The sequence below is a fragment of the Scleropages formosus genome, chromosome 5 (genome assembly GCF_900964775.1).
Source record: "Scleropages formosus chromosome 5, fSclFor1.1, whole genome shotgun sequence".
In the NCBI taxonomy this organism is placed as follows: Eukaryota; Metazoa; Chordata; class Actinopteri; order Osteoglossiformes; family Osteoglossidae; genus Scleropages; species Scleropages formosus.
Window position 1 is genome coordinate 8,814,628 of NC_041810.1, and position 13,693 is coordinate 8,828,320.

Below are 13,693 nucleotides of genomic sequence, written 5' to 3' on the forward strand. Positions count from 1 at the left end.
GAATGATTTTAGCCCTTTTAATGCTCCTATCTGTGTCTCGATCAAAGTTGCGTTATATACCGTATGCAGACCACGTAGACCATGCAAACATGGTGACACAGACTGACATGTACACAGACATCAAGTGATAAGCGAGGCATAAAAAATATAGAGAGATTTTATATACAGAGACACATAAGAGCAAGCAACTGAGAGAAGATGGAAAATTATTGAAAGAATGCTTCAGAACAGTAAACACCATTAACCGGTAAATGAGCACAAAACTTACTCAACGTAATAACTGCCGTAAACAGGGTCATCGATCTTTTCCCAGCCATAAGGAAGTTCTGAAAAAAAGCATCTACTGTCCTGATAGAGAACAAATCAATCCAGAAACAGCAACCTTTGTATAAGGGACTGTATTCATCACCACTTTTACTGTATTGGCAAAAGCTACTCAAAAGTGAAAGAGTTAAATCTGCATGCACTCTTTTGTACGTCCTCAGCAAACATGGTCAAGTTGCAAGAAAAAGTGAGAAAACCCTTGACCCAAACATGCATTTCTGCATTAATTACTCATGGAATGTGCTCAGATCTTCAACAATTCACTAATTTCTACCTTGTTTTTAACGATACATTTTCATTGACCCACTCGTTGTCGGCCGTCCGCTGACAGTCCATTGCAGTACTGTGGTGGTGCGGAGTAACCCTAACCCCCGAAGAGCTTCTTGATAATCTGGCTCATACGTGTTTATGATATAAAGAAATCAACTTCCCAAGATCACGATCTATCCTTGCAAAGCACATGGACACTGCTGTTAGAAACACTGTGTAGTGTTACAAACATTTGTACAGTGGGGTAATATTACTGGAGCAGTTTAGAGTAAAGACCTTCCTTAAGGTACTGCAGCTGGAGGTGGGATGCAAACCTGCAACCTCTGGGTCCAAAGGCAGCAGTGATAACCACTCTGGGACTAGCTGGTCAAACAAATGTTTAATTGGAGATGACCTTCATTTGATTGCAAGATAAAAACTTTATTTGTGTTGGTGCAAAGGCATTCAAGTCATTAAAGCTGTTTATTGATCGTGGCATTGATCAGTAAATAAATATGTAAACATGTAAGCGAATCAGTAAATGTAAATTAATTTTCTATGAGACGCTTTGGAGAAAAGCATCTGCTAAATGAATAAATGTAAATTTAAAATGAATAAATTGTCACAGATTTCTATATTTCTATAAGGACTCAAAAGTCCTGGGTTTGAATCCCACCTCTGCTGTAGAACTCACCTTAAAATGATACAGTAAAAATTAATCTATAAATTGTTAAATAAGCAACATAACAGCATAAGAGAAAAGCATGACCTAAATGTGTTTATTATTATTATTATTTTTATTACTATTATTATTATTATTGTTATAAGAAGAAGAAGAAGAAATGTGCTGTTTTAGTTATGCCATTAGACTGATTATTGGTTGAGTGACCCAACCCTAACCCTAACCAAAACCCAGTGAAGAAAATGCAATTAAAAAATACAAGTATGAAAGAGTATCAAAAATGAGGTGTAACACAAAGCAAGAGTTTATCTTAAATATGTTAAAATTCCAAATCAGTGCTGTTGAAATGACAAAATAACATTGGAAATGTTTTTGAAGTGACTGAATTCATGATTAAAGATAACATTTATGAAGACAACATTTTTACTTTCACTTTAGATTAGTGTTAAGTTTAATGTAGTTTTGAACTAATAAAAATACTGAGTGCCATGCAATAAGTATTTTGTATTTAATATGGCTGGATGAGAGGAATTTACAAGCAGTAATGCACAAATGAACCTTCATTATTAAAGTTTTATTGACTGTGTCCTTGTGGCCAAAGTGACTTTGGACTTCATCAAAAAATGTATGAATAGACTTCCAGGCCCAACTGTTTGAGCTTCCAGTTCATGTGTTTTCCGAGGGACTCCCCTGCAGGAAAGCAAAGAAAAAGCTAAAGTGCTTCTCTGTCACGTGTGCAGTCTGGTTTCACATGACCTCACAAGGACTTTTCTGAAGAGGCCCAGCTATTCTGGAGTATCCAGGACACTCTTAAGGTCCCGTTGGTCTCCAACTTCCAAATGTAACTGGTACCTACGGTACGGTTGCATGTTGAACTACTCAGAGTGGACCAGGGGCTCTACCTCAATTCTATATGCACTTTCACTTACTCTGTTTAGAGCCTCGCTTTGCAGAAAGGCATATGCTAAACGAATAAATGTTAAATGCGAAATGTAAATGTGAGCAACTTGAAGAGCTCTGTGAAGTGGGAGGCAACAACGGGAGTTATTCTGGCTGTCTCTCTACCCGGGACAGCTCTGCACCCACCGTAAGGAGTATTTACCACATGGTGTAGATAAAAAAAAAAAAAGCCAAACAAACCCTGACCAGAGCTACGCCAGGTTTTGGCCGGGTCCCGCTGTGTGGCGGGTCTGGGGTTTGAGCCCCACTTGGGGTGCCTTGCGATGGACTGGCATCCCATCCAGGGTGCGCCCTGTGTTGCCGGGTAGGCTCCGGCTCGACGCGAGCCCTCTCGGAACAAGCAATTGTAGCGATTGCATAAAAGAGCATAATTATAAGAAATTTAATAAAGAAAAAAAATTACGATGCATGTTATTTATGTATGAAGACTAAACAACTGCATATCAAGTACATGGACTTGGAGGATGATGGATATGTGGCATTGCACTGGCCAGCTCAAAACTAGTAGATCATCTACTAGGACCATGTACAGTGCTTTCACTTTCTCTTTCTTTCTTTTCCATCTTCTGCACTCTTTTGAAAACCTTAAGGCAGCACTTACTGTTTGCTGTCGCTATCTACTGGCACAATGTGAGGAGCTCTGGCACACCATTTCAACTGATACGGAGTACCAGCCTTGCTGAAAAAAGTTTGTCGATGAAACGTTCATAAGTGTGGGGCCAACTGTACCAGTGTGCTGCTGTAGGTGCCGTCTTGTACGCGGCTTCATGCTGGGCCAGTAAAAGTGCTGCCACCTGTACAGGGGATGCTGGCAGAGCCAATAACTGGCCTGGGGGACGTGCTCCGTCCTGGGAAGTGGCACAGAGAAGGACGCTAAACAAGCTTCTAACCATGATGGACAACGACTCTGAACCTCTGCTTGGCACCATCGCTGAACAGCCTGGCTCTTCGAGCACCACACTGGTTCAGCTGCTCTGCTCCAAGAAGCAGTGCTGTGGAGCTCATTCCTGCCAGTCGCCACGAGGCTTCCCAATAATTGAGCTCTTGCTGTCAAGGTCGTCCTGCCAATACCGCTTCTTAGCTTTTCACTTTTACTTATACTAAAATATTTTATTTAATCTATTTAGACTGTAACAGACCATAGCCAGTTTGTCTGAAATGGAGCTGGATGAAGATGGAGAGCAGCTGTGAGACTGGATCTTCATACCCTCGAAGGGACACACTAAAGTGCTGATGGGAAAATACTGGTGCGATGAATGGGACATCTTATCTCATGACAGTGACAATATAAAGGAAGGGGTGCAAATAAAATGCCTTAAATCTCCATTGTTTCTTTGGAACCTCCTTAAATCTGTGGATGCAAGGAAGAGAGTTGCCATGGCAACAACAGAGGGAACGTTAATGTTTGAACTAAAGGCATTTCCTATCCCTTTGTCTACTGCAGGTAGTACATTCACATCCTTACAGTAACAAGTGAAACCATACGAATGTAAAGTGCCATTTTTATCCTCTTTTTAAATTCACAAACTAAAATAAATTTGTCTGTTCTATACCATGCCATATCATACCATACCATACCATACCATACCATGTCATGCCACACTATACTATGCTATTTTGTCAACACTTAAAATGCATTTTTGTTTAAAATGGAATTGTTCTTGTGGTTTAATTACATACGTAATCATACAGTACATACCAGTACATACTAGATATTATCAATGCGCATCCTCTTCTGAATACAACACGTGAGAAAGTGAGCATATTTAATTCTTACATTACCATTACCTGTCTGCTTGTTATATAACACAGGTGAAGGGTTTTTGTTTTTAAACCGAGATTACAAAAAGTATTGTAGCGCTGCACTCTGGGTTTGGATGGGGCGAAGAAAGATACATGGGGCGTGTTCCTTACGAACAATTGTTGGAACAGCAGCACGCGGTGAGATATATCAGTCTGAACACAAGAAAATAATGCTCTTGGTCCGAGGACCTGAGTCCCTCAATGATCTGCACCTCCAGCCAGCCTTCCCAGCCTGATTAGCACCCCTCAGCTTTCAACTTTCTTCCTTTTCACTGGCCAACACACTTACCCCCTTATATTCCCCACAGTGGTTGAACACAATTCCATTTTACCCACAATCCAACTATTTGCAATAAACCCAATTTCCCACTCAAACTCCCAGTAATGTGGGTCGTTACAGTAAGTACATAAAAAACAGGGCTAATTAGTTTAATACAAAGCCTATGACACTGGGGTGTGTTTACAGCTTTGCTTTCACTGTTTGGATTGTGGGTATTGACAGTGATTCATCCGTCCGTCTCCTTTCTTTCTGCATTCTACTTCACTGGGTGATGCACTCTTCTATTATTTTTCACAACATAACAGAATCATCAGTCCAATACAGAGTCATTCCCCACCTTTTCCAGTTAGGAGACTTGACTTTACAACGAGTTTCATTTAACAGCTGCGAGTCGGGGTGTGGTGAAGCAGATTGTTTGGGTGGGTCCTGCTCTCTGGCGGGTCTGGACTTCGAGTCCCACTTGAGGTGCCTTGTGACAGGCTGGCGGCCCGTCCTGGGTGTGTCCCTGCTCCATCCAGCCTTGCGCCCTGTGTTGTTGGGTTAGGCTCCGGTTTTGTGTGTGTGCGTGCGTGCGTGCGTGCGTGTGTGTGTATACCTTGATTGCCACCCAAGCCGAACGCACCTGGCATAAAGGAGCAGCGGTGAATATAAATGAAGCCACACCACCGCTACCAGGTGGCGGAATCTCCATTGAGACAGCCGTCCCCCTTGCATTCGTAACCTCCCACTTGGCCTTGGCCCGTGTTCCTGCCTCATTTCCACAGCCCCAATTCCGTGTCCCTAAGTCCGGAGGTACTCATCTACGAGCATTGCTTTGTACTTCGACATCATCCCTGAGAATGACATTCGCTCCTTGATTCTTTGAGCCACGCCTGTCCCAGACCACGTTCTTGCCTTGTCCATTCAACAACTAATGAAAGACAGCACACTTAGGTCTTTCCTACCTGCTGTCTCCTGCCCTTATTTTTGGATTGACCGCCAAAAATTTTGATCTAGACAAGACCAGGCTGATCAGACTAGATCAGGCTGTTCGAATCTGCTGACAAGTAGATGATTGACAGGCCAATTTCCCCAATATTTTTGCAGTCTATTTTCTAATCTATTGCTTACATTAAAAAAGACAACAAACAAGTCAGACCCCATCATGTAGAAGCAGCCAATCAAGACCAAGATCAATGAGCACACAGAAAGATACAACTTTAAAAAATTTATTCTCAGTGTTCTGACAAAACACTGTGATAATGACAAATAAAGTCAAAGTTTCACAGTAATGTGAAAAAATGACAGAAGAGGCAGAAAAATGACAGAAACCCACTGAATTTGTTCTTAAACAACTCTTTGTTGGAACAAGCCATGAACAACCAGGAAGACTCAAGAGTCCTGTTGCCATCGTCAAGAAGCAGCCAGAAAACAAAAATGAGCCCACAGTAAGAAAGCTGGAGAAGCCTCATGGTCCAGTGTGACACTGAGCTCATTACTTTCCAAAGCTTTTTCATCCAAGAACAACACACTTCTTGCATCCCATTATGAGAACAATTTCCAAAGCGAAACAATAAATTACTAAAAGAAATAAAAAGAAGAGAACACTTATGAGCAAAAAGGACAACAAAACAGAACAGGAACAAGAAGCTCACCATCTTCTTTGCATTCTTCTGGCGGTTTTGCCTTCTTTGCAAGGCGTGGATCAAGCCACGAGGTTGTTTTGGTGTTGTGGCTGCATAGAGGAGAAAGCGAACTTCTTAGTTAAGAGAATGAAACATTCAGTCATGCAAGATTAGTGTGAATGCAGTAGTCTGTTCAATTAAATTAACAAAGCATTTTGTTGACGGAAAAGCGCTTCTACACTGGTTTTTTTAAGTTATAATCATTCAAATTTCCCAGTTTATTTATTTCTCACTGTATTTATTCGCTGCTCTATTTTCTAAAATTTCTTCTGCAGAGAGAAAAACATTTCCAATTCTCGCCATTGGCAGCAAAACATAGTCATATCAGAAAACACAATCAGAACAGAAACTATAAATAGCACTGTGGGGGGGAGGGGGATACAGTGCATTATTTTATTAGTTATAGCTATATGACTTTTGTAGAATAAATAGAGGCTCATGTGTATTATAACATTTTTTTAATCTGAAAGTGACCAGATGCTGACAAACGCTGCAGATGTTGATGTGATGAACCAGTTCCATCCTTTCGAAAAATTTTGTGTTCTTGCCTGCAATGTGATGTAAAGTCTGTATTTAAGGTAAAAAAAAACTTTTGAATACATTCTTCCCACTTTGTGTAAAAATAAAGCAAATCTGTAGTTCATTAAGGGGGTGCAGTGCCGCAGTGGCGCAGTGGGTTGGACCAGGTCCTGCTCTCCGGTGGGTCTGGGGTTCAAGTCCCGCGGGGGGTGCCTTGCGACGGACTGGTGTCCCGTTCTGGGTGTGTCCCGCCCCCCTCCGGCTTTACACCCTGTGTTGCCAGGTTAGGCTCTGGCTCCCTACAACCCCGCATGGGACAAGCAATTTCAGACAGTGTGTGTAGTTCATTACAGCTTTAAGTGATTTTTTTTTCCCCAGAATATAGTGATATCCTGCTTAAAGCTGCTCTGATTAGAGCTGTTTCATTATAGCGTGCACGTTAACGGAAACAATGTTCTCTCTCTCTCTACAGTATGGACAATATGACAAGAAACCCCAAGGGTTTGTTCTATAGATATGTGTGTGTGTGTGTGTGTGTGTGTGTGTGTGTGTGTGTGTGGCAGCCTGACAGTTTGGCAGCCTGATAAAGAACTAGAGCCCCTCTGCAGCAATGGGGGTCAATTGTGCTGGAAAAGCAGTTTGGAGGACAACTGTCATTGTATTACCAGTTAAGGAAGCAGATGTCCAGCGAGAGGGTCCACCGGGCTGGTAGACAGTTTGAAAGAGAACTCTATCGTTATTAAAGAAGGAAATAAAGTACCGCTGCTTTGCAGCATTGGATGCACCTTTGCTGACAAGGTGGAGCAAACATTATATATACTATAACATTAATAACATTAATGGTAGTAGTGGTAGTAGTGGTTAGCGCTACTGCCTTTGGACCCAAAGGTTACAGGTTGAAGCCTCACCTCCAGCTGTAGGATCCTTAAACAAGTTACTTTCCCTAAATTGCTCCGGTAAAATTACCAGCTGTATAAATGGGTAAATAATTGTAACCTTAACACTGTAAGTCGCTTTGGAGAAAAGCGTCAGGAATATGAATAAAAAATGTAAATACATATATACACACACACATATATAAGTAGCTGATAATGCCATATTGGTGACAGTGGAAGAAGAGCAGCAGGAAAGTAAGTGAGTGAGTGAGTGAGTGAGTGCGTGTGCGCATGCGCAAGGCGGGAGTTTGTTCATCACTGTCACTGTTGGGAAACAACGGGGAAGAGCGAGATCAAGATCTACTCAAGATTTCTGTAAGCCTTGAATACATTTCATGTCACTATTGCTGGCTGCGTATTGTTTACGTAAAGCGTCTTTAAAAACGTGCTCTTTTTGGGGAAACCCTCTGTGGCACTTCCCCGGCAACTCTTGTCTGAAACCGAAGTTCCGAGGGCTCAATTGGGCTTCGGACCGAGTCGGGCTGCACGAGAGGATTGACGACAAGGTCCCGTCATCAGAGACACGTAGCTCACATTATCCGGGGCACAGAGGGGGAAACGGCGCTCGACAAAACAGGGCCGAACAACTGAAGATATAACGACACGAGAGAATTTTACACTAAAAGACCAGACGCGGAGATGCGGTAAACTAGAGCGAACATCAGTTCTGTTGAATAGGCCAAGGCAAACAGACGAGTCTTAAGCCTGGATTTCAAGCCTGAGATAGACAAGGTGTTCCTGGAAACATCAGGCAGGCACACTATTGCAGCAACCATTCCAACGCTCTACAGCCAAAGGCACGGCCTCCTATTGAAATTCTATCAATCACAGCTACTTTAAGGTAACCTGCATCCGACGGCTGCAGACAACGTTCTGGAACATAAAAATCAGTAATGTTACTCAGGTAAGCTGGAGCAATTCCATTTAACGTCTTATACGTGAAGAGAAGGACTTTATACTGTATATAATGTACTGTAAACGTAACGAGACGCCAATGCAGCGATTTAAGAACCAGTGTCATTTGGCTGTACCTCCTAGGTGTGTAACAATTGTGGCAGCAGCAGCAGTGCATGAGCTACAGCTGAGCTACAATACAATATTCAATCATAAAAATTATTACTCATCCACAGTTTTACATTAAAGACAACATACAGTATAAGGGGTCATCGGGCTTAAAAGAAACGTATAACTGAGGATCATCAGCATATCAGCGAAACTCACATTATAATATTAAAAGTCTCTTGCAAATATGTGTTGTGTGATGGTCTGTCACTTATTTTATCTGTAACTTTCAGAACGCATTATCGACTCTTCAGAATTGAGTAAAACATAATAAACTACAGCAATCTAATATATTTATTTTATTAGCCGAACCATTATAATGAGCCATTAGCCATCATGAAGAGAAAGTGGAATGAGAGGTTTCACACTGCTTGTGACCTTTACTTTAGGAATCCACACTACAAGTACAATCTGACTTTTACTCATTTACTAACAGTAATTACCACTTTATGCAGCAGACACCGTCCTACTTTAAATTACATCGCAGCTACAATATATCTATACAAATCGATATAAATTTGTATAACTTTATATACCTGAGGTAGATGTCTTCACAACATAATCTGTTTCTGACATTCAAGATACACAGGACGAGATGTTACGCCCCGTGCGTAAATTACAACGGCTGTACACAAAGACCCAGCCCAGCCAACATCAACAGGAAGCCACAGAGAACAATATCCAGCATTTCCAACATATATCTCCATGACCTGAGACCACGGAGCTTAACTACCTTCTCCAACCAACAAACCCAACAACTGAAGACCAAGAAAGCGAGAGGGTACCAACATGAGTATTTCATTGAGGTTGTCAAGTGGGCACCTCCCTTTGTCAGTGTTTCGTTAAATTAGGCCAACGATACCTCCGGAAGGCTCAACAGTGCAGTCTGGCGTCCCGGACCCACCCCCCTCCACACATTAGATGCCCTTCATCCTCAACAAAACTCAACAAGCAGTTAAACCACAGCTCCATACATACCTTCTAAAGGCACCACCTTTACCTCCATACCTGTGCACCACTCCACAAACTTCAACTACCTTAACTAACAAGGCCACACCCCCTTACTTACCACCAGCTGCCTCCCATTACTACCCACCTGCCACTAATTTTACCACCACTACACAGCTCCCTCCTACCTGTAACCCCAAGTACCTGCTCTCTTCTCAACCACAACCGCTGACTCACCTTCTCGGCAGCCTCAGACAGCTCCTTCGCCGCCACGCGTTGTCTTGCTGAACCATAACCATGGACTTCCCAGGAAAAGACGTTGCCTTGATGCCAGGATATGTACATTTATTTATTTATCAGACACTTTTATCCAAAGCGACTTCCAGTGGATACTATGTAGTGTTACCAGCCCACACACCTTATTCACCGCGGTGACTTACGCTGCTAGATACACTACTAACAATGGGTCACTCATCCATACATCAGTGGAACACACACACACACACACACACACACACACAGTGGGTGAACCTGAACCTGAACCAGTGACGTTACAGCAGTGAAGCAGACGTCCTTTTCGTGTGTAAGCACAGCCACACTTACTCGATAAAGTAGACCTCTCCCTTTTCAGTGTAGGCCATTTCCCAGTTTTCTGGTAGTGGCCCAAGATCGTCACTTTTCTCAGCTTTGGAGGGTGACACTGGGGGCTCTTCCTCTTTCATGGTGCTTTCTATGGGTGTGATGCTGGATGTTACAGCAGGATGGGGCTCCGCTGCTGTTTCTCCAGAGGCACTGGTGCTTTTCTCTTCATGTTCGCTCGCTTCTGAAGAAAGTATATGCATATTCAGTGAGACGTGAACTGATAATACTGTATTATTCCTGTGGCTATAAAGTACTCTTTGTTGTATTTGCAGACAAAATAGTAGTATTCAAACAGTATTCAATGCAGAATGCAGTAATTTTCCCCAAAAGTAACAGTATTCAACAGACTAGTTTCCCCACCAAACATCCATTTCCATTAATAGCTGGTCCTGATCAGGATTGTCCAGAGCCTATCTTGGAATCACTGGAAGCAAAGATCATTCTTTCTTGGAAAACCCTTCTTAAGTTCACTTCTCACATATGGCTCATGTCCTCACCATCCGTTTCAACAGTAACATCGTTTGTGTTCCCCAGTCCCCAAATTTGTGCTCCCTGTACTTCCAGTTCTGCTGAAATAAAGTGTTGTAAGGCCAGCACTCACACTACTAACTGTACTTCTTACTTAATGTCAATACAAAAGTAACGATTTCCTTCCTCGGTGCGCAGAACCATTGGTGGGACAGACAAATACCACATAGTGTCGTGTGACAAGAATTTAAGAAAAAAATATTACTAGGAAGGTGATCAGGAGGGGGGTGCGGTGGCACAGTGGATTGGACCGGGTCCTGCTCTCAGGTGGGTCCGGGGTTCGAGTCCCGCTTTGGGTGCCTTGCGACGGAACGGCGTCCTGTCCTGGGTGTGTCCCCTCCCCCTCCGGCCTTACGCCCTGTGTTGCCGGGTTAGGCTCCGGTTCGCCGCGACCCCGTATGGGACAAGCGGTTCAGAAAATGTGTGTGTGTGTGTGTGTGTGTGTGTGTGAGATCAGGAATGGTCGATGTTCGGATAAAGTTTGATCAGCTACTCGTGTGATGAACAATGGCTCATATGGTGGAAAGAAACAAACTAACTGTACTTTAGAATCACACATCTGTATCCAAGCGTCTCTTCCCGCTCATGTAATGAACACTTTGTATTTTCCATGAGACGTTTGTCGCTGTGGAGAAAAGCTCTGCTACATGAATAAACGTAAACGTAAATTGTAAAAAGCAACGTAGACAACTGGACAAACTATGAGGAGGAACGATGACTGACTGGTTGGACACTGGTTTCCATCACATGGTGGAGCACAAACTTCTTCAGTAAAATGGATGGTGACCTGTACACAGATGAATGAATTAGTAAAGCGTTTCATATAAAAAAGCATGCTGACGTTACCTTTACGAGGCATGTGAAATACAAAACGTAAAGAAAAAACAAAAATAATTTATCCAGAAGTAAAAAAGACAAGACTGCATACTGTACGTACGAAAAGAATGCAGTGAAACACCTGTCAGGCACTGGACCTGTTTCTTACAAAAAAAAACCAGTGAAAGAGACATCGTCATTCATCCCCAAAGGGGGTTCCGTATTCAGCGTAGCAGCAGCGGGCGACGAGAACGTGGGTGTTTGTAGGTTTCCCCGTCATCACAAGTAACACATCTATCATTGCGGTCACATACAAAACAAGGCAGGTGCTTTTCAGGATAAACATCTGCCTCTACTAAGTGGTCACATAAGCTGACAGATGGTTCGTAAGCGAACCGTTAACCCGCCAATTTGGGACGCTTGTCCGAGGCTATACTCGCCAAGAGTGCTGCCCTTATAGCACTTTATTTCCGTTCTTTGTCGAGGCTCCAGCACCGGCTGTAACAGTTTCTGCCGCAAATTTTTGGGTGGGCATGTACATATTGAACTTTCCATTTGAAATATTACAGCGGCATGTTCTTGTTCGAACGTGACATTGTTGTGCTGTAGCATCAGTTTTCTAAAGTTTTCTGGTCTTTACCTTGACATTGTTGACGTACTACTGCCTTCATAATGCTCCTCAGTTTACATGACATGTCAAAATTCCTCCATGCTGTCTTGATGTGATCATATTCTTGTACTGATGCTCTCACCTGGGGTGATGGCCACACTGTTGCCATTGACAATGGGCCTCTCCTCTTCTTCCTCTTCCCCCTCCTCCTCTAGGGGCTCAATACTGGTTTTCTCCATGTTGCTCACAGACTTGTTGCGTTTCCTCTTTCCTTCAGAACTCGGTCGAGCACCAGGCAATATCTGGTCTGTTACATTAAGCAGCAACGTGGGTTCCGCTGGGGGCTTGGGCGTTCCGTAGTAGTTATCTACAATGTAACAGCAGATAACTCGTTATATATGCCATCGTGACTATGTGCACACCGGTAATAATTACTCTGTACTACAATATCACCAACACAGTAATAGCAGATGCTGGTTATGGGAATCCTATAGTAATGATCCATCCATAACCAATAAGTGCTTGTCAAGTGCAGCACTAGGGTAGGTTGGAGACTGTCCTACAATCATAGGTGATGAGGCCAAGGAGGGTCTCTCTTGGAATTACATTGCAGTTATGGATGTTAAGCAGGGTATGGGGGTACCACCAGACTGAAACTCTCCAAACACACTCAGCAGAACAGGTGGCAACCAACAGCAAAGACTCCACTGACAGTTAAGTACAACACTAAACTCATGGGAAGAAACCAGGACACACAAAGAACAAGTGCTGTAATAGCCAATGTTAAAAAACAACCACAAAAACAGCAAGAACTTCAGCGGCAAAGCAATATGCACTTGGGTACGTCACTAGTGATATAACCCAGGGTCACTGGGTGTTTCTGGTCCTTCCAATCCAGGGGACCCAAAGAAGGTTCATCAAACCCCAGCCTTTATGCAGGTTGCACCACCTTGACCCTACAGCTCACCTCTCTTGATCCACAGCCATTTAGACGCTTTGTCCAGTTCCTCACTTGTGCCTTGTATAGCCTTCCACCTCTGACTAACTGTGATATCTAACATACTACTGTATGTATATCCCCTAGTCTGACCTTCCCGCATGGCCCCTGCAGCCTTGTTCTATGGGCAACACCTTCTCTCGAGCCTTTGAGTGGCACTGCGTCACCAGTTCCTTGTACCTTCTCTCATTGGCCGACGTCCTCCAGGTTTCCAAAGGAAGCTTTAAAGGTTTCAGCAAGAGGTAAAATGTCTGGCCACAAAGATGCCTCTGTAATGGTGCTGGGAAACTTAAGCAGCCTTCCTAAGTCCACCATGACCTGGCAAATCTTGTGCCATCGCCAGAAGCCTGAGCTGCTGCTGCTTATTGATTCTGTTCTTTCACGTTCACGATATGAGCTAAACTACTCTCTTCGCCACCCTCCTTCAAGAAACAAGAAAACCATGAACTTTCCATAACAGCAACAACAAGAAAACATACCATCCAAGTTACCATGGCCTGGCAGTATGTACTTATTACATTAGAACACAACTGAAAATACTTCAAATATGATAAACACTAAAAGCAGAAGGGCACATCTCACTCACTCACTCTCACTACGAGCTCATCCTTGTGAGTGTTGCACCAGTCTGGAGTCGACCTGGCAATTGGCAGCCCGGGAGAGGTGCACTAAGG

At 43.2% G+C, this 13,693-nt stretch overlaps 1 protein-coding gene across 9 annotated transcripts in view; it reads right to left on the minus strand.

Moving 5' to 3' along the window:
* The window catches only part of LOC108931969 (membrane-associated guanylate kinase, WW and PDZ domain-containing protein 2-like), a 98,802-nt gene that overhangs the window by 52,330 nt on the left and 32,779 nt on the right, over positions 1-13,693 (minus strand). For all 9 annotated transcript variants that reach the window (XR_003797684.1, XM_029252024.1, XM_029252019.1 and 6 more), the window contains exons 4-7: positions 12,165-12,389; positions 10,030-10,249; positions 5,933-6,012; positions 269-326 (exon numbers count right to left, since the gene is read on the minus strand). Coding sequence is in view for 8 of the 9 variants with exons in the window: in XM_029252024.1 (XP_029107857.1) it covers positions 269-326; positions 5,933-6,012; positions 10,030-10,249; positions 12,165-12,389 (583 nt within the window). In the remaining variant the exon portion in view is untranslated. The remainder of the gene's footprint in view (positions 1-268; positions 327-5,932; positions 6,013-10,029; positions 10,250-12,164; positions 12,390-13,693) is intronic.